Source organism: Phaethon aethereus, assembly GCF_964289735.1.
Source record: "Phaethon aethereus genome assembly, chromosome: 4".
NCBI classification, from domain to species: Eukaryota; Metazoa; Chordata; class Aves; order Phaethontiformes; family Phaethontidae; genus Phaethon; species Phaethon aethereus.
The window spans coordinates 56,278,173-56,297,047 of record NC_138578.1 but is presented as its reverse complement, the minus strand read 5'-3'; the positions used below and the strand labels follow the sequence as shown (position 1 = coordinate 56,297,047).

The 18,875-nt window shown below is 38.4% G+C and overlaps 1 protein-coding gene across 1 annotated transcript; it reads left to right on the top strand.

The window, feature by feature from the left end:
* Positions 1-3,932: 3,932 nt before the first annotated feature.
* Positions 3,933-12,673, top strand: LOC309404437 (phospholipid-transporting ATPase VD-like). Its single transcript, XM_081998908.1, has 5 exons — positions 3,933-4,272; positions 9,545-9,651; positions 10,380-10,511; positions 11,364-11,491; positions 11,638-12,673. The coding sequence occupies exons 1-5, from the start codon at positions 4,037-4,039 to the stop codon at positions 11,956-11,958; spliced, it is 924 nt and encodes a 307-aa protein (XP_081855034.1). The 5' UTR covers positions 3,933-4,036; the 3' UTR covers positions 11,959-12,673.
* Positions 12,674-18,875: the final 6,202 nt, after the last annotated feature.

The following is an 18,875-nucleotide window of genomic DNA, read 5'->3' as shown; positions in this document are numbered from 1 at the left end:
TCTATTAGCTGGTAAAAATTCTCAAACCTGTTTCTAATTCAATAGGAAGAGGCTTTTTGCTAGTAATCGCTACTATAGTGCCTTTCACTGGCAATTCTCACTTCAGGTCAAAAGCTGTACTCAGATGCCTGTTGCTTATATTGTTGACTCCTGAGTTTAATAAAGGTTGTTAATCATGAGCAAAGACTGCAGTGTCTGAGATAAGGATTCCTTTCAAAATGCTGTTCTGTGCAGAATTAGCAGCTTGTCTGCTTTTTCACCATACTACCATGAGAAACAGGGCTGCTTACATGAGGTGCTATTACAAAAATATTGTGCTAAAATGCACAAAACAGAGTACTCAAACTTTAGGATCCTGAAACGGTGGGTGAAATTCAAATAAATTTAACCTTTGAAGCAGAGATTCCTGATCTCACGTAACCCATTATCTGTGGGTTTTTAAAAATCAAAATATGTAAATTACTTTTTTTCCTAGGCTTATTCAAAACTGTAACTGACTTTTTGGTTGGAAAAGCCTTTACAGAATTGTTACTTAACTTGCTCTATTTTAATATGTTTCTAGATAGAGGACAACTCCTTGGATTACAAAGCGTTTCAGGCACAATGGCAGATCCCATCCGCTGGGCCCGATACCGTTGGCAGCGACTGATATCTACAGAGGGCGGAGAAAGTAGCAGCATCAGCAATTCAAGTAACAAATGCTATCAGTCATCAAAAACTATTGGCAAACACAGGATAGTGATACCGTGTTTGGGACATTTTAAGGAAGAGTATGAAGAAGTATCAAAACTGTACATGAACAACAAAATACGGACTACTAAGTATACCTTGTTGAATTTTTTACCACGGAATTTATTTGAACAATTTCACAGGTAATAAACTCTTTTTGATTGTGGTAATTCTTCTGAAGTGGAATCATTTTATTTAAATGTGTGTATTACTATATAGACGGATATTAAACAATTATTCTTCCTTTCGACCTGCCTATCACTTCTGAAAAGATCTGTGTTATTTGGCCAGTCTGTTCAGCATCATCAGTGTTGGGCTAATCCTTTTCTCCATAGTTACATAATTTACATAATTCCCACTCATTCTGTTCTTTGGCTTATTGAAATACCCCTTACTCTTGGAGCACTGACACATGGCGATCTGCAGTGGGATTTTTAGCTCTTTTCCTGCAAATGTATTTTTTCCCTTCCCTCATGTCTTTTTCTGTTGCCAGTTTTTTTCATCCTGCTTCTGCTTGGAGGACTGCTGATTTGTAAAGTTATGCAGGGAGGTTGTAGGATGGCTCCTTTTTAAAAACATGTCATCTCCCCCAGGAGATGATAAAATTAGGTTTAAAAGACGTGGAAATTTGAGAGAGTGCAAGTTCACCAGAGACTCACTAGAAGACACATGCCTGGAGGACAGGTTTGAAAATACAGGAAAATTCTTGGTTTCTTCATCTTCAAATCATGCATGTTAAGCAAATGCAGCTAAGTAATCTGTTGACTGGAGAGTGAAAACAGAGTTCTGGATATTTAGTTCTTAAATTGCATTTGGGGTGAAGAAAAGAGAAATTACTGCTAACTTAAATGTCTATATAGCATGGAGTGGGGGAATAAGGATGCCTGCTAGCACAGCTAACTCCTGTGTTTTCTCTTTATTTCAGAGTTGCCAATTTGTATTTCCTATTTCTTGTTGTCCTAAATTGGGTTCCTCTGGTGGAAGCCTTCCAAAAAGAAATTACAATGCTACCTCTTCTAGCAGTTCTGACAATTATTGCAGTTAAAGATGGTCTGGAGGATTACTCAAAGTACAAAATGGATAAACAGATTAACAACTTACAAACCAAAGTATATAGCAGGTAAGAGACAACAGTCTTTCTGGTTTATTGTTACTATTTAATTATGAGTATATGTGCAAAAGTGGTTGATAAATCTTTTGGTTTACTTTCTGGGTACTCATAGAATCATAAAATAATTCAAGTTGGAAGGTGTCTCTGGAGGTCATCTAGTCCAACCCCCTGCTCAAAGCAGATCTAATTACATCAGGTTGCTCAAGGACTAGTCTAGTTGAGTCTTGATCACCAGTTTTGCTAGATGGATATCAAGTCAGTGTAAAATTTGCTGAAAAATTTGTTCTTTCACTGAGGGAAGAGTGTTCATGCATGAGTTTCTACTGTATTAACCGAGGTAGTTTGAATAGTTAAGCATTGTTGTGCACAGCATTTGTTTTGAAAGGTGTATTTTTAATTCCTCTAAAATTGCTGTAAGCATCATGGAAATTCAAGGGCTGCTAATTTATCACTATTGGTAAAGCTCATTAATGGTATCGGGATGTACTTGTAATGTAATAACATTTCCCCAAACAGAAGGAGATCTTTTTCTATTTGAGTGCGTAACATAGCTTGGTACAAATGTTAGCATCTGTTCCACGGTGCAGGACTGCAGTATTACAGACTGTAGGTGCAGGTCAGGAGTGGAGCATGCAAGTGGTGAGAGGTTTGCTGGCAAGCAGTTATTACGCATCGATAATAAAAAGACAGGCACGCAAATTGATCATATTCTAAATTAACTGGCAAAAACCAGCATGTCAATGCTGTCCACATCATTGTTTTTTCTCTTATACCTGTCATAAAAGGATATTACGAGACTCATTCAAAGCCTGTGAAATACAAAGGTAATGGAAGTATAGTGGACCCTTTTACTTTCTTGCATGCTCTGTGGTCCTGCAGGGAAACTGAAAGGTATGGGTGCAACACTTGATACAGGGAATATTTTTCTGATAATTTATTTGTAACTGGAGGTCTCTGTTTCTATGTCAATACTTATCAGAAGCATTTTACATAGCTAGCACTTTGATTAAAGCTAGTGGATAAGTGCCAGTCTACACACAATGGCCATGTTGCAAAGCTTGTTAGTTTACGTCTGCACTGTAGAAGCTGGGTGCGCTTCTCAACTCCCCAGTGAGAGTGCGCTTCTCTGCCAGCTTCGAATGAGATTCGGGGGAGGAAGGACAATATGGAAAACAGCCCTGGCACAGCCTGGACTATACCCCAGTCTGGATGTCTGGGAAACAAAGACACTGGAGAGTACATGCTCCTCTAGCCTCTAAGGTTAGTCTGTGCAAGGCAGAAAAGCCAGGCAGTCACTGAGGGCAGTAATGGTTCATACAAAAACGTACTGCATCCAGACCTGTGCAGTGTTTGTAAGAGCAGCTGTAGGTGTGTTTTGTCACCCAAATTGCAGTAGCCTACTACTGTGTGCCTCCGGCTAGCTCATCAAGCACTCCTTTTTGCTTGTTACCTCGCATCCTATTCGCCACTGATTGTGTTTGCAATAAACTGCTGTCATTGCATAAAAGGAAAATTCTTCATCTCAACAGAAGGCAGAACAGCAGCTATAAATGGAAAGTTGAAAACAGATCAAACTTACATACGTCATGCCTGGATATTTCGTGTTAATAGAGTGTTTCAAGCCAGTGCTAACGGGCCTGAGATTTTATTGGCTTCCTTGAGTATTATAGAGTCTTGGTACCTTACATTCAAAATTAATGGAAAAGATATTTTAAAAGCCTGTAAATAAAAGTATTTCTATTCAGAGCATCAGTGAAGTGGTTGCTGAATATTCTTTGCTTAATGGTAGGTGTTCATCATCTTGGGAGAGACACATTTTTTAAAAGCCTGATCAGAAAGGAAGATTTGCTGTTCTTGGTTGCATAATTGCAAGAAAAAGTGGTGACCCAAAGAGAAATCCTGAAAACACTGTTTGCTTTCTTGGAATAATGCAAATACAGGAAGCAAGTGGGCTGAATTTTAAATAGAGCTAAAATAATTCAGGGAGCATGCCTGGAATGTAATTCCCAGAAAAACAGGGCTTGGACCTCAGAGCTGATTTTTTGTAATCATATTCACCTTGAGCTAATAGACTATCTCATCAGAGGTTTTTTTAATGACTTGGAAGCATAAATTAACTGTTACAGTAATTTTCTAGTTACAGTGTGTTTCTGTGAGTTTTCTGTTCATGCATTTATTAAAAATAGCTGTTTTCATATGTATTTCAGGAAGGAGAAGAAATACATAGATGAATGCTGGAAAAATGTCAATGTTGGGGACTTCATCCGGCTTTCACGTAATGAAATCATTCCTGCTGACATGGTGCTGTTATATTCTAGTGACCTGGATGGGATCTGTTACATTGAAACGGCAGGCCTTGATGGAGAAACCAACCTAAAGCAGAGGCAGGTGGTGAGAGGATATTCAGAGCAGGTGATAATTGTGCATTTCTAGTGGTGTAAGAAAGTTGACATGACAGATGGTCAACTTTGGGGGAAAAAAAAAAAAACAGCTCTCCAGATTTGCCTAATTCTTGATAGCTCAGCAATCCCCATCTGAAAATAAAATAACTAGGTAACATATTTCTAATTTGTTGCTTGAGTTATTTTGGAGCAAATCTTTGTGTGTTCACTTAACATGGAGAGAGAGAGAGATCGATCTATTTCTTGTAATGCAAGCCAGTAAAAATAACTATTCAGGTAAATGCCAAGAAGTCATTTGTGGTGCATATCATGTCATGAGTGAGAAATTGAAATTTTTATAGAAGAGAGTTCTGTACTGTATAAAGACCTAGAGAGAGGAGCAGACATCTTCTCTCTTTCACCATTTTTTCATGTTGCATATGTGTTTTTACCTCTGTACAATACTTAGTATTATACCTAGCAGACAAAATGCTGGAGGCTGGCACAAAGAAGATATCAAAAGAACAAAGAATCCTGGCATTTCTGCAGTCTTCAGCACACCTGGCACTGAGTTCTGTTGCTGAAACACCATGCTGAAAACAACAGTAGGGAGAGTCAGTGCTGTCCATAGTAACAGACTGTTTTAGTCCTCTGGAGATAAAATTACCTGAACTGTCAGCAGTGATGAGGAAGTGAGGAGGAGTACCTTGTTGTGCATTAAGACTCCCCTATTACTTAGCAAGTATGGTAATACCAAAGGCATGATGTGATATCCATGAACAAAGCTATTTCTAATCACCTTACAGTGACATGCATTTTAAATTTTTTTTATTTTCTTTCCTGATTTAATCTTAAAACAATAAGGCAGGAAGGACTGTTTGATCTTTCTGTATATACATATCATTACACAAGGCAAAAGTCAAATGATTGTACAAGCTTACATCATACTGAGGTGGCCCTGATCTCACACCAGCTCCTGCTACCAAGGTCTGATTTCAGTCTCACTTGAGAAAGAGGCTGCTTTCTGTTTCTAGAAAACTTGCACCAAAATGCTAGGAAGAGTCATACCATCCAAAAAAGTGACAATTCCTTCACCATTCAAGACTCTTCATTTTTGTCCTCAAATAAAAAAAAAAAAAGAAGGTCACTGCAGAGTCTCCTTGTGAGGACTGCATGGTTTCTGAATGTAGAGCCATGGTCAACTTCACAGAACTCTAGTGCCCCGCCAGCTGAGTTTCAGCCAGAGGCTTTGTCCTTATAAACTCAGGGTGAATAAGACTGGCAGTTCTGTGAAGAGGCTAGCTGACTGACCTCTCCATTTCTTAAGCTCAGAAGAATAGGAATAAACTACATCAAGTTAAAGAACATCTGAAGACAAGGACTAAAAAGATTTAACCTATTTGCAAGTGTGTTACGTCCTACTGCCTTGTGACTGAGCAAGTAGAAATACAATGAAAAAGATTATCAGCGGGGCACGTGTTCTTGCACTTGAGATTCCTTTAAGAGAAGGCAAGGCAAAATTAAAGCATGAAACAGGAGCTGAAACTCTTGTAGTCAAATTTATTTTTTGGCAACTTAGAATAGCATAATTTTTATTAGTTTGTTTTTAATGCTTAAGTGACAACAGGAAAGAAATGGGAAAATAACTTGAGGCTTCTTAGGTAACAGCAGGTAACAAAGCGCAGAACACAGTGTTTCCAACCATCTTGGCATTCATAGAGAAATACGCAAAACAGCTGAGGACCTGCTCCTGGAGGATAATGAGCTATTTAGTGATCAATCTGACATTGCTCTGCTGCTTTTAAGATACTCACATGTTGCTTCCCATTGAGAAGGGATTAATCTCCTTTTCCTTCCACATCATATGGTTAGCTGAACCAGGCACAGGTTCACTGGCCTGGAGAAGCTAACATGCCATTAGCACTGAGTCACTGTGAGCAGTGAATGTTTCCTGTTACATTATGAAAGAGGCCACAGGACTGCACTGGTCAGTTCCTTCTCAGCCAGCATGGCCGATGACTGAATCCAGTCCTAGCTGCAGTATCCTCAAACCTAGTGGAAAGTGCTGTCCTTTTCTTCTAGGCAGCCTAAGAAGCCAAGCTGATGAAAGGATTTGCCAGCTCTCCTCTTCCACCTTGGCCATGTACCCATTCCCATGCCATGTTATCAAACCATTTTGTTTGTCAGGAGCACAGCGCAGCCAAAGCAGCAGGCATGGCCTTGGGAAGCTGTTTCTCTCCCCATTCCAGTAAGAGAGTCTGATGCAGGGCCTGTCACTCTCAGCTACCTTACTCAGTTCCCGTCTTTACTGTCCCCCTTCTTTAGGGACTGTTGCACAAAATCCAAGTAATTTTAATTCTGTCACAGAAAATCTTTTCTTTTGTGCCAGGAAACATAGGAAAGCATCTCAAGAAATAAGGTGCAAAATCTTGTACTCTCAATATTTGCTTTGTCAAAGTTAAGATTATAATGAAGAAATACAGACCATAAACTTATAGTCCAGGAAGATCTGAGTGCCCATATCAAGATACCTGCTTTTGGACTTTCTTGTCCACCTCTGTTTTTTGTCCACCTCAGTTTTTGTCAGCTCTGTTTTATACTGTCAGAGTGTAGGCATAACTTCTGTGCCCTCTATAGGTTACACCCTGAGTTTCTGTGGTTGCTGTTTCAAAGTATATTGCAAGAAGCTCCTACTAACACCTTTACTGTTATTACAAATTGTTGGACCAAGTCAAATAGTTTAGCTGTCCATCAAAAATAAGATGTTTTCACTAGAAATACATACTTGGAGACAGTTTCCAGGCTGTAGAAGAATCAACTGCTTTGGCTATTTTTCTTCCTTTTGGGGGTAGTTCTTACTCTCTTTGTGCTCTTTTCTGTGTAATCATTGTACAATGTGAAATGCTTGAAAAGCGAGAATCAATTATACTGTCTAACATTTCACAGAAATGTTGCTACTTCCTGTGCAAATAAACATGAGAAAGGTCAGTGGAGAGAGAGGTCTTTCATAGTTAATTACATTTACAAAGCAACTGAAGGTATCTGGCTAAGGCTGTGTTCATATTGACTTCAGGTTAATACAGTGCAACAAATCAATACAGCAAAACATAGCAAAAAAATTATGTTTTAATCAAGCCAACAAAGCACATGTTAATAATATTATGTCTTCTGAGTTTCAAATTCTACTGACGGGATTGTGTTTTAACCTCACAGTTGCTATTCTGCCAGTATGAAGTCTCCCAATTGTGGGAGTGCAGCCTTCTGAGAGACCTGTAATTATGTGCAAGATGTATTCAATTACACCTGTGAATTACGGATTTATCCTTGGAGTTTGAAACCTTAAATTGGTCATTTTTTTTTTTTTCTAAAGAGCAGAACCAATTATTTTCCAAAGAGTTAGTGTAAGGTACTCAGTTTGGAAACAGCTCTGTTATTCTAGAGACTAGAGGCATACTCGTATGCCATTAACTGAAATTAAATTGCAAGTGCAGTTGCAGGTAATTCCAAAGATAAGGCCTTTTGGTTTTACTTCTTGTCAGGTTTCATGCTTTATTAATAGAGGGTATTTGTTTTGCTTGGCTTTTCTCTTCACTGAAGAGCTCACCTGCTCTTTATTTACAATGTGTTTCTAGTCTTTCATAACAGCCCTTTCGTCAGAACTGGTAAGGCTCAAACATCATTAGAAAGTTCTACCTCTTTCTTTGTGTTAGCACAGATAGCATCCCAATCACGGTATTGGAAACAACGGGCTGTTTGGAAGATAATTCTGCTTGCAGAGAAGACAGTGCCTCTGGGGTTTTTTTTCCTTATCATGGAAGAAAAGGGAAATCTCCACTTTTCAGACGTTCTTACTGCATTTTTTTCTTTTTCCTCACTTTTCCACCCATTTTCTCCTCTCCAGTGTTCCAATATCAGGAATTCCATCTGATATTTGCCAGTGTTTGATATTTACTAGGAAGTCCTTCCATGCTGTGCGAGTATGATTTATGCCGGGTAGCAGATCGTCAGCAACACCAGCAACTTAGAGTTTTGAAGATAAATTGTTAGATAGTAATATCTGAACCTATTAATTTATTATGTTTTTAAGTTCCATCACATTTTGTCTGAGTTCTCTGGGGTGGTTTTTTTTTTTCTATGGCATTTAGGTCTCTGAAATTGATCCAGAAAAATTTTCCAGTAGAATAGAGTGTGAAAGTCCTAACAACGATCTCAGTTGCTTCCGAGGCTTTGTGTAAGTAGGCTTGGTGGCTCTTTAATCTGTTGTCATTTGCTTTGGTGGTCTTACTAATTTTCAGAGATCTTGTAATGTTTACTTTAAAAAATGACAGTATGTATAGAAGCCAGTTTGCACCACTAAATTTCTGAGTGCGGCCCAACAGATGGAGCTCCAGAAGGGCTTTCTGAGCAGCAGATTGTAAACTGGGAAAGCCCACTAGTTTTTTGTACTTTGTATTGAATATTTTCCACATCTCAGTTCAGGCTCTTTTGCAATTGTGTATTCCATATTTGAAAGAGCTGTTTCAAATCTGGTCTTAATAACATGATACCTACAGTACTTGGTCTGGACCATGGCCTGATTGGGCAAGCTGCATTGGTCAGAATTGGAAATGGGAATGACTGGCTTCCTCTCCTACTCTGATTTGTTTTGCATAACCATCGGTGACTTGATCAAACTCCTTTTGGCCAACATGGCTGTTTGTGTCTTTTCTTCTTACGGGTTTATGGTTTTCTATAGACAGTAGGAAAACAAAATACTGTTTAACAGGGTGACTGATTTTCAGTTTTTGAGAGTTCTAATGTCTATATTCTTCTTTGTGGGCACTGACACATTAGAAATACGAAAAGGAAAATAAATACATATAATTCTTAGTCTCTGAGGAAACACTTTGACAAAATGTGGGCCTACCTGCACTAGAAGTATGCCACAGGAGTAATGATGCGCACAGCATATTTAAAATGGGATTTTATATTTTTGTTTGAAATTTTTCTGATGTTGGCAATCCAAGTAGAAGTCATAGGCTTTCAGGCTTCCAGTGTTTGTCTTGAGCTCTTTTCAGTAGTGTTGCCTACTTCTCATATGCCAGCTGCCAAATGTTAGGCTTGTAAACACAAGGAAATTTTAATACAGTGCCTACATGCCTGGATTTTCAAAGGTGATCTGCATGCATGTTACCCTATTTTTTTGAAAAGTTCAATCAGGAATGTCAGAATGGCTGTGAGTGCCTAGCAGCTTCTTTGGGGAATCTTCTCCCTAACAGTTTTGCAAAGCCTGACTGGTAATTGCTGGAATCCTACAGCTGAAATAATATGCTCTTTTTTTCAGTGAGCATTCAAATAAGGATCGAGTGGGCCTCAGCAAGGAAAACTTACTGCTCCGAGGATGCACAGTAAGAAACACAGAAGCTGTAGTAGGCATAGTGGTATATGCAGGTTAGTGAACCACCCTGGCTTTCACAGATTGTTTTGTAAACAAGATAGTTGTGTGCCCTAAGAAACAATACCATACATAGAGGAATTAGCAGAGTAAAAGCTTGAATACATCAGAAGGCAGCTGTAGCTAGAAATGTTAAGAATGCATGTCTGAATTAAGTTTGTTTCCAGTTTAACAATGTAAAAAACTGATATTACTTATTATTCACAGGAGGCCAGCTCTGCTCTCTGTGAACAGGTCCTTGTCTGCAATTGTTACTTGCGATGGTAAACCCAGGTTTTGAAATGGACGTGGAAATGCGTGGCTTGCTTAGGATTTTTTTTCTGGTCTAAAACTGAAGCTAGTGCTGTTCTTCAGTGTTCTGTATCAAAGAGCAGGGGTTTTTAAACTAATTAATATGATGTATCCAGCCAGATAATTGTAATGCAGGTGCAGGATTTTGTACAAAATATATGAAATAATATAGAAAACATCAAGAATGAGATTGTTTCTATAGAAAGAAAGATTATTGATAGCATAAAAGTTAATGTGTACATGACAGATTTTGGTTTAACTTGTTCAGTTTTCTTTATGACAGAATTCATATATTGTAGTTTGCTCATATTTATAATCTCCATTCAAATATTAGTTAACAGAAATGTCCTGTTTCCCAGAGCTTTAGAAATATAAAGCACTTGTGTTTCTGATACCTGCTATTAGAGGATTTCAACCTGTGTTATGATTACAGGTCATGAAACCAAAGCCATGCTGAATAACAGTGGCCCTCATTACAAGCGCAGTAAATTGGAAAGAAAAGTGAACACTGATATTCTTTGGTGTGTTCTGCTTCTAATTTTGATGTGTATAACTGGTGCAATAGGTAAGTGAGAATCGGCAGATTCCTGCTATTTTCTTCTCTCAGCCTACAATGCTTAGTGTTTTATTTTGGGGCTGATTCATTTTAACAGCCTATCTTGGAAACTGGCTTTATCCATGTGTAATTCCCTAGTGGCTGGGGATGCTGCCAGGTTTTAGTTCATGTTGTCATGCTTAACCTGGAGTGTGGTCAAGAAGTATGTTCCTGGTGCAGGTTCTTTGGACTGGAACCTATTTCACCAATTCATTTCTCTTTTCTGTCACTAATTGCTCTGCAAAACTCCTACTTTCTTTTAAGATTTTTCAGGTAATATGAAATGCATGTACAGCATTGTGGGGAGAGTCCTAGCATGACTAGAGTTGTATGGCCTCGATATTTTAGGGATTGATGAAATAGTGAGCTTGAGTAAATCTAAACAGACTAACTTCTATGACAAATCAAAAAGGTGTTTAAAACATGTTTAAGAAAACTTCTTCAGACTACAGTTAATAATGGTGACATGCTGTTCACAGGTTAACTAAAGCCTGGATAAGGAAGGATAATGCAATTAGTTGCCAGCAGTTTTTCTGTGGGGGGAAAAAAAAAGTGTTTATCAAGTGTAGTTAGTACTCCTTTAGTTCTGAGATGGGCTGTGTAGATGTGCTGTTGATAGAAATGCATGTAATGTATTTATTCATGTGTACATTGATACTTCATTAATTTTAATGGGGTTCCTGTTGATGAAAATCTCAAGAGATAAAATGGTAGTTTAAGAGCTTAGAAAGAACTGTAGAGTAGAACAGCTAACACCATGACCCTAAACTGTGATACGGTTTACATACAACTGAGTCACTTTGTCTTGTTCTTGTTTTCAAGGCCATGGAATTTGGTTAAGTAGGTATTCGGAAATACCTTTTTTTAACGTCCCTGAGCCAGATGGGAAATCAATTCCTCCAACATTGGCAGGGTTCAATATGTTCTGGACAATGATCATTTTATTACAGGTAACTTTGGTCTGTTTTGAACACGGGTCATATTCTGATCTCATTTATGTCCTTGAAGTAGCTCTTTGGCTTCGGTAGAGCTACTTCATGTTTGTAACTGGCCAAAGAGTTTGGTTTTATTTAATCCACGTATTTTATTTTGGTAGGTCTTGATCCCAATTTCTCTCTATGTTTCAATTGAAATTATCAAATTGGGACAAATTTATTTAATACAGAATGACATTGATTTTTACCATGAGAAAACAGACTCAACAATTCAGTGTCGAGCATTGAACATTGCTGAAGACCTCGGCCAGATTCAGTATATCTTCTCTGACAAGACTGGAACCCTCACTGAAAATAAGATGGTTTTTCGGAGATGCAGCATTGCAGGACAGGAGTATTGCCATGAGGAAAATGGTAAGACACTAAAGTTGTGTTCACAATGGGTAATTTCTCTCTTCTTGGAGAAACAGAAAGTTTTATAGGGGTCTGGTGGACTTCATGAGTTTTATGTGGCCATACACACTCACGGAAGGTATGAATTCAGACTGATGCTACTAATAGCCATGCATCTTTCCCCATTATTTGGATCCCTTCATATATAGTGTGTTAAGAGACTTGAAGGCTGTATGTAAGTTGCTGCTTTGGAGCTAGTTAACTTCGAACATATTTGATACCACAAACAAAATATTCTTTACTTGCTCTGGAAGAAGTCTTTCCTACCTTGTTTTGCTTCTCTTTTTGCAATATTCAGAACCCAGAACTTTGGAAAATTGCCCATCTAGTCTTTTGCCTTTTTTTTTCTTTTTTTTTTCCAACTAGTGTGTCAATGCTTACCTAGCATTTTAGGATTCAGACTTCCTGTTGACTGCCAGAGCAGTATACCACCTTTATGTAGTATATCTTAAGGCTTTTGATTCAACATACTGTTGCCCGTGAGAGTATAGTAACCCAAATAAAACACATGCTGATGTATTTATAATATTAATGTTAAGGTACAAGTCAAGCAGATGTGTGTACAGATATGTGTTAAGGCTGCAAAGATAAGTACTTCCATAAAAATAATGACTGTTGTATTCTTATGTCTTACACACCTGTTTATTGTTAGACAAAAAGTCAACAAGCAGTGTTACTGGATAGTTGCTGCCTCATTGTCTAATGGTGTAGCATCTTTCAGTATGTATTTCCTGAGAGCCTACCTGAAGCCTTCTGGGAGCCAGGAGAAGATAAAACTCCAGACACAAGAGAAAATTGGGCAGAGTGACATGAAGTCTTTGATTCAATTAACTGTTTTATTTATTAGATAAAACCACAAAGTTTTTATTGCCATTACTGTAAGTAAGTACTAGTGGCTGCAGACATTTGCTATTTTGGGGGGGGCAATGCAAGTATTCCATATGAGATCGAAGGTGAGATGTGGACAGGTGAAGCACTGCTGTGTATTAAACCCCTCTGTGATTTTGGTGGTTTTGCTACCAGGTAGAACTGTTCACAACTACAAGCAAAAAGCACACCCTGCTGGCCACAGCAATGAATCAGTTCAGCCCTTCTTTTGTTGTGTCACAGGAACAGATGGTTACAAACCATTTTTACAGTAATTTCTGCACATATTTTGAAAATTTTATGGTGTGGGTGTGGAAAGTTTTTATGGAAAGGGTGATGACAGCAAAGTTGCTGTTATTATTTAATATAGATGTCCTGTATTTTTTTTAAGTTTCAAACTTATATTTTTTATTTTTATATTTATATTTTATATTTTTTAAGTTTCGAACTTGGTGAATGAACAACTTAAAAATTAGAGTATATTTTCAAAGCATTTCCTAAAAGAAGGAGAAGTATTTCAGAAGAGAGAAAGCAAAAAATAGTGCGAATGATGTAGATGTGGCTGATCCAGGTCTCACTGTGCCAGGGAAGTATGTCTACCATGTACTTCTGCTAGTAGTTCACTTAAGAGTTATCGTCCAAAAATATTAATGTGTTAATTATGTTCATAATTATTTCCTGCTGTGCCCTGTGTTTTGCCTGGAGGATATACAAGTGCTTCTTCCTAACAAATCTAGAAATTATGTGAACCCTGAAACTCAGCTGTAAAAATGTTGGAGGTCCTGTATTTTAGTCCTGTTTAACATTTGTTCAGTTGCATAGAGCTGCTATTTGCAAGGTTCCTGCTACATATAGTAAGAGTTGCAGTGCAAGACAGTACAGTCTTTTGCATACAGGCCACTTAGTCTGTACATGTATTTCTGTATTTATATCTGTATTGCCCAGGGTAAAGGGATGCACATGAGGGAAGCACACAACAGCAGTGACTGTGATTCAGTATAATCCTCCATCTGGGTGCCCCCATGCAGTGTTCTGTCTAAAGTAACATGTGGCTCTTGGGCCAAGGCAGCAGAGCAGTTTGGTGTTACAAGAGGTGTCACATGTGTTATTTGAGTCAGAGCATGCAGGCTTCTCAACAGCCTGGAAGCATAGCAGAATGGGCATGTGTTGTCCAAACCTGCCTCTACAAACACATACTAAGTCACTGTTGCTGCTTACTAGGAGCAAAGCTATCAATAAAGTTATCAATACCACATGTGGCATATTATATTTGGTAGGTGTGGGGAGCCACAGTTTGTTATATTCCCACTTTTTTTTTTTTTTTTTTTTTTTTAAAGAACTATTTTATTAAATACATGTTGACATCAGGGAGATGGCCTGCCAAGGAAGGTGTAAGCTCTGGTCTCCCTGCTGTCCTTGGACTCATTAGAATGGCAGGATGAGGGACAGGAGGCTTTCATTTATGTTCTAGAAAGAGAAGACAACAGGAAACAAGGAGAACTTAACAGGCTAGCAAATCCAGTAGCTCATTTCCTGAACATAGCTAAGCTTTTGTGCTTTGGCTCGGAGAAAAAGGACTCACAAGGGACATCATAAACCTCTTTCCATCTCATTTTGAGCACCAGAGCTGGGGACTCTGAATTGTGGATAGGTTTCCTGTTCGCATAAAACAGAGTAATAGTCCACTTTTCACTTCTTTCCTGTACAGTAGCTGCTACTTTAAATAAGAAAAAAGAATAGGGAATTAGTGATGTTGCAGGAGATGTCTGCATGTTAGTACTTTTTTCCCCTGGGATGCCATTGTTTGTGTTCACGCTTTAATGAAATAAATAGGCAATGCACAGTTCTCAGAACAGTTTTTCCATGGTGTCTATGGATGCAGACATTGAACTGCTAGTGTATGATCATCACATGCTATTTTCACAGTGACAGATAAAGACTTGAAAGCTGAATAGTGTACAGTGATCCAGTGCTGTCTGGATTGAGACTGCAACCTCTTGCATGTGGTCAAACACTGGCCCAGAACCCCAGTGAAATCATTTGGGTATGTTCGTAACAAACACATGATAGCATAGGCATGTTTCCACTTGCTACAAAGGTTCTTTACACCACTGATCTTCCTAGCTAGATTTGTGGGGCACAGAACTGCATTTATATCTTTGGTGCAAAGGTGTTAGACATGTCAATGCAAAGTTTTATTATTGAAACCTGCTTTTCAGTTAAATACTCAGAAAATGTGTATGTGTGTGTGAGGGGGTGTCCAATACAGAAATGATAAACACACTTTCACTGAGTTCGTGCTAGCAGCAGTACTTATTGAACCACTGGCATACTATCCAGATCCATCATAAAATAATCGGGCTAGAAAACATATCAGGAGGTAATCTGGTCCTATTTCTCTGGCCTAAGGCAGAGTTGTTGCTATCATTCTTTATGAATATTTTTTTTGTTTCTTCAGGACCTCCAGTGATGTCCAATTCACTGCTTTCTGAGGCATTCTGCTCTAGTATGTCATGTCTTCTTTGACAGAGTTTTGCTGATACCTAGCCTGAGTCTGTCTTGCCACAATATAGAACCATTGTGTCTTCTATTACCTATTGTGTGTGCACAGAAAACAGGCTATTTCCATTCTCTATGTGATTGCCCTTCAGGTACTTAAAGACTCTTTTTGGCTCGTGTCAATGTGCCCTTCTGGAGGCTGTGTAACTCCAGCTTATTTTACCGTTTCCATGTGGCTCATGTTGTCTAGAACCCTGATCATTCTTGCTCCCTCTTCTGGATTCACTCCAGTGGAGTGTTGCTCTTGAAGTGCAGTGTCCCAAACAGTAAGTCAGTGTTATAGCTGCTTGTGGGTTTTATTTTTCATAAATGGTGGGTTATTCTTAACTATATACTAAATTCCTTACTTCAAAAATTAGTTTTGTGAACCTCCAGGCAGTGTTTTAGACAAAATTCTTTTTGCTCATGGAACAATAATTTTGTTTCCCTTTTCATAGCAAAGAGGTTGGAATCCTATCAAGAGAGAGATTCAGAGAATGAGGATTCAACTGATCATCAATGTGGCTCTTTGACCCATATATCAAAATGGCCAGGGAACAACTGCAGAGCTGTGAATGAACCTTTGAACAGAAAGTCATTGAATCAGTTGTCTGGTAATTACCCTGCATTAGGAAGGGAAGATGGAGCAGGTGATGTTCCCCACTCAGGACATGTTGCTTTCAGCAGCCCCATTGTAAGTAAAAGCTGTTGGGTTTGATGCTAAATTTCTGAAGTAACTCATGAAGGAATATATTTTTACCCCCATTTGATCAGCGTCCTTGTCATTTAAGAAATCGTTTCTCTCTCCCATCGAAACCAGAGCCTCCCATGATTGCTTGGCTGCATCCTGTTTGCAGCTGACATTGCAGATGTTCCTTCGGTCATGAAGGTGTACGCTTTGGTTCTTGCTGCCGTGAGTCCATTATCGCTCCAGCTAAAATGACCAGCTTCACCTCAATGAGAGTTTGTTCTTTTGTTTTAAGAGGTTTCTAGTAGTTTTGTTTCGTTTTAATATGAAATATCTAGATGACCAGTATTTATTGGAGGTTGTAAGAGGTAAGAACTCTGCTTCAATACTGGAAAGTGTTTAAATAGCATTCATCGTATTTGAGCTCTGTTGAAGTGTCTATGAACTAAGGCTCTACTGTTTGCATGTCTGGGCATGAAGTTTGCCATTTTCAGTGGGCTAGCACAAGGCAGTGAAGACAGTAGCATGTTCCTCTATTTCCTAGTATAATCAACTCAGAATCTGACAGGAGGAAAGTTGTATGAGCTTCTACGTTTCATTCATCTATAACTGGTTTAACCTCCAGAGACTGAGACTAATCTTATATCCTAATGGACAGTTTTGTTCATTTCATCAACAGGAAACAGATGTTGTACCAGACACACAACTGCTGGAGAAGTTCAGTCAAATTTCTTCCCATTCCTATCAACAATCAGAAGAAGCTAGCAGCAAGTTATCTTTGGAGACAATGTACATCACCGACTTCTTTCTTGCTCTGGCTATCTGTAATACTGTTGTAGTTTCAGTCCCCAATCAGCCACGTCAGAAGGTAAGGCGGCCTTGTTTTTGGCTATTTGACCATATTCATAAATCCCTTTGGTTTGACTACAGAAGGAAAAAGCAATTAACTGACATTTAAAAAATGATCCTTTTCTCCTCTTGTTTTTTCCTGTTAGAAAGAAGGGAATTACTGTAAACCCATGGAGTGCAATAAGTTAATGTGCAACATAGTGCTGGTAACATTTTTCCAATGCAGAAAAGCTTGGCTTCAGTATTTTTGCTTCTGTGTATAAGCTTGTATAACTTCTACAAGACAAATTTTGAGATTAAATTGCAATTGTGATATTTTCTATGTTATGTTTTTCCAGATGTGTGCATAGCTTCCTTTAAGAGTACCCTAACACTCAGGTTACCTTTACAAACGGGTTTTTGTTGGCTGAAAAATAAGAATAATCTCAGAAGTCTCCCAGAATATTGGAACTGAGAATGCTCTTACCTGTTCCCTGACTATTCAAATAGAGTATCAGCAAAAGTATGGAAGATCAAGTTTCATATGTGTAGTAGTCTGAAGAAAAAAATGTTTTGCAGTATAACATAAAGTGGTCTCGCCTTGAATGTAGAGTGCATTTGCTAGACTGTCCTGGTTTAATGGTCTGGAGTGTATTTAAGTCTTCCTGAGACCAATTCTTGTTTTAAGAGCACACAACCTAACATTTTTTTAATGATAACACTATCTTTTTCAATTTTTTTTTTTTTTGAGTGAGATTTTCATAACCCCATCTTTTACCAATTTTGACTGTGTTGCAGGATAATTCCCAAGTTCAGCTTTGATTTCCTTCCCCCTCATCCCCTGGTGATTTCCATTTGTTGACTTTGTCTTTTGAAAAAAATGTTTATGATATGTGCAGGACTAGATTTTGGTGTCCATGTAGGCAGTGAACCTACAACCATGTCTGGAGACATTCCCAAAAGGTATCCTGTGGAGTATAAAGTACCTCCGATGTCTAAATAAGCCTGTTATTGTAGTGTGCTTCCAGGCATTCCCAGAAAGTGTGGTAGGCAGCCTACATGTCCATGTGTGGATGGGGCAGCTGTGTTCATAGCTACTAATCATCCATTCCTTAAAGGTGATGTGGAAAAATATACAGGTGAGATTCTCAGGTTTTTGAGAATAATATTTCTGGATGACTTGCTAGCAGGCCAGAAGATCTCGAGGTCACTAGTAGGTAGGTTGGGAGGGGCAATGTGGCATGAGGTTTCTGAGTTCACGATTAGGGAATGACATGAAAGAGCTCAAGGCAACGGAAAGTTTCAGTGTTGCCTTAGGGAGAGGTGATGAAAGGATGTTCCTAGTCTATATTTCCATGATGCTGAGTGGAGACACACTACAACTTGCATGCAATTGCAGTAGAACTGAAGCCAGAGTCTATCCTTACCTTGTGCTTTTCAGTGGCAAAGGAGAACATGCTTCCTGGTGATAACTCACTCTTAACTCTTCTCCAGTAACGAGAAAAGAATGTCAGACTTGCACACCTTGTTCCTTGTTTGTAAGCTATTAACTGCCTAGCTGATCTGAGTAACAATAAGCCAATTATTTTGTAACATTGATGAGAGGGGAACTGTCTTTCGGTTTAAATTCAGGCATTAAAAAAGTTTTGGTAAGGCATGGTATTTTTAACAGTACTTGTAGCTAATTGCTGTGAGAAGTATGGAGTTGGTTTATTTTTCACAAGTATCGTGCTAATTCAGAACAAAAATTAAAGTGTTTAGTTCCATTTGGCACAACTTTTAAAAGTTATAATGTCATACTGTTTCACTACTGAAACGGTTCTAAAGAGAAGTATTACATGGAGTCATGAATCGAACTTGGAAGGCTTACTGTTTTCGGATCTGAAGTATTTTTACAATTCTTTTGTTTGAATAATGAAGGTCTTACAGAAGCTGTTTAGTGTACTCATATGGTTATATGTTTAAATGAGCTGGCCATCTTTAGTACAAGCAATCAACCTTAGAGTAAATTTTAAAATACTACAT

What these genes read in the sequence shown, in the direction of transcription:
- LOC309404437 (XM_081998908.1), top strand. Translation starts at nt 4,037, where the DNA reads ATGTATTTCAGGAAGGAGAAGAAATACATAGATGAATGCTGGAAAAAT. An exon ending in GTGTATAACTGGTGCAATAG is followed by an intron (nt 10,512 to 11,363) that starts GTAAGTGAGAAT and finishes CTTGTTTTCAAG; the next exon opens with GCCATGGAATTTGGTTAAGT. An exon ending in CAATGATCATTTTATTACAG is followed by an intron (nt 11,492 to 11,637) that starts GTAACTTTGGTC and finishes TTATTTTGGTAG; the next exon opens with GTCTTGATCCCAATTTCTCT.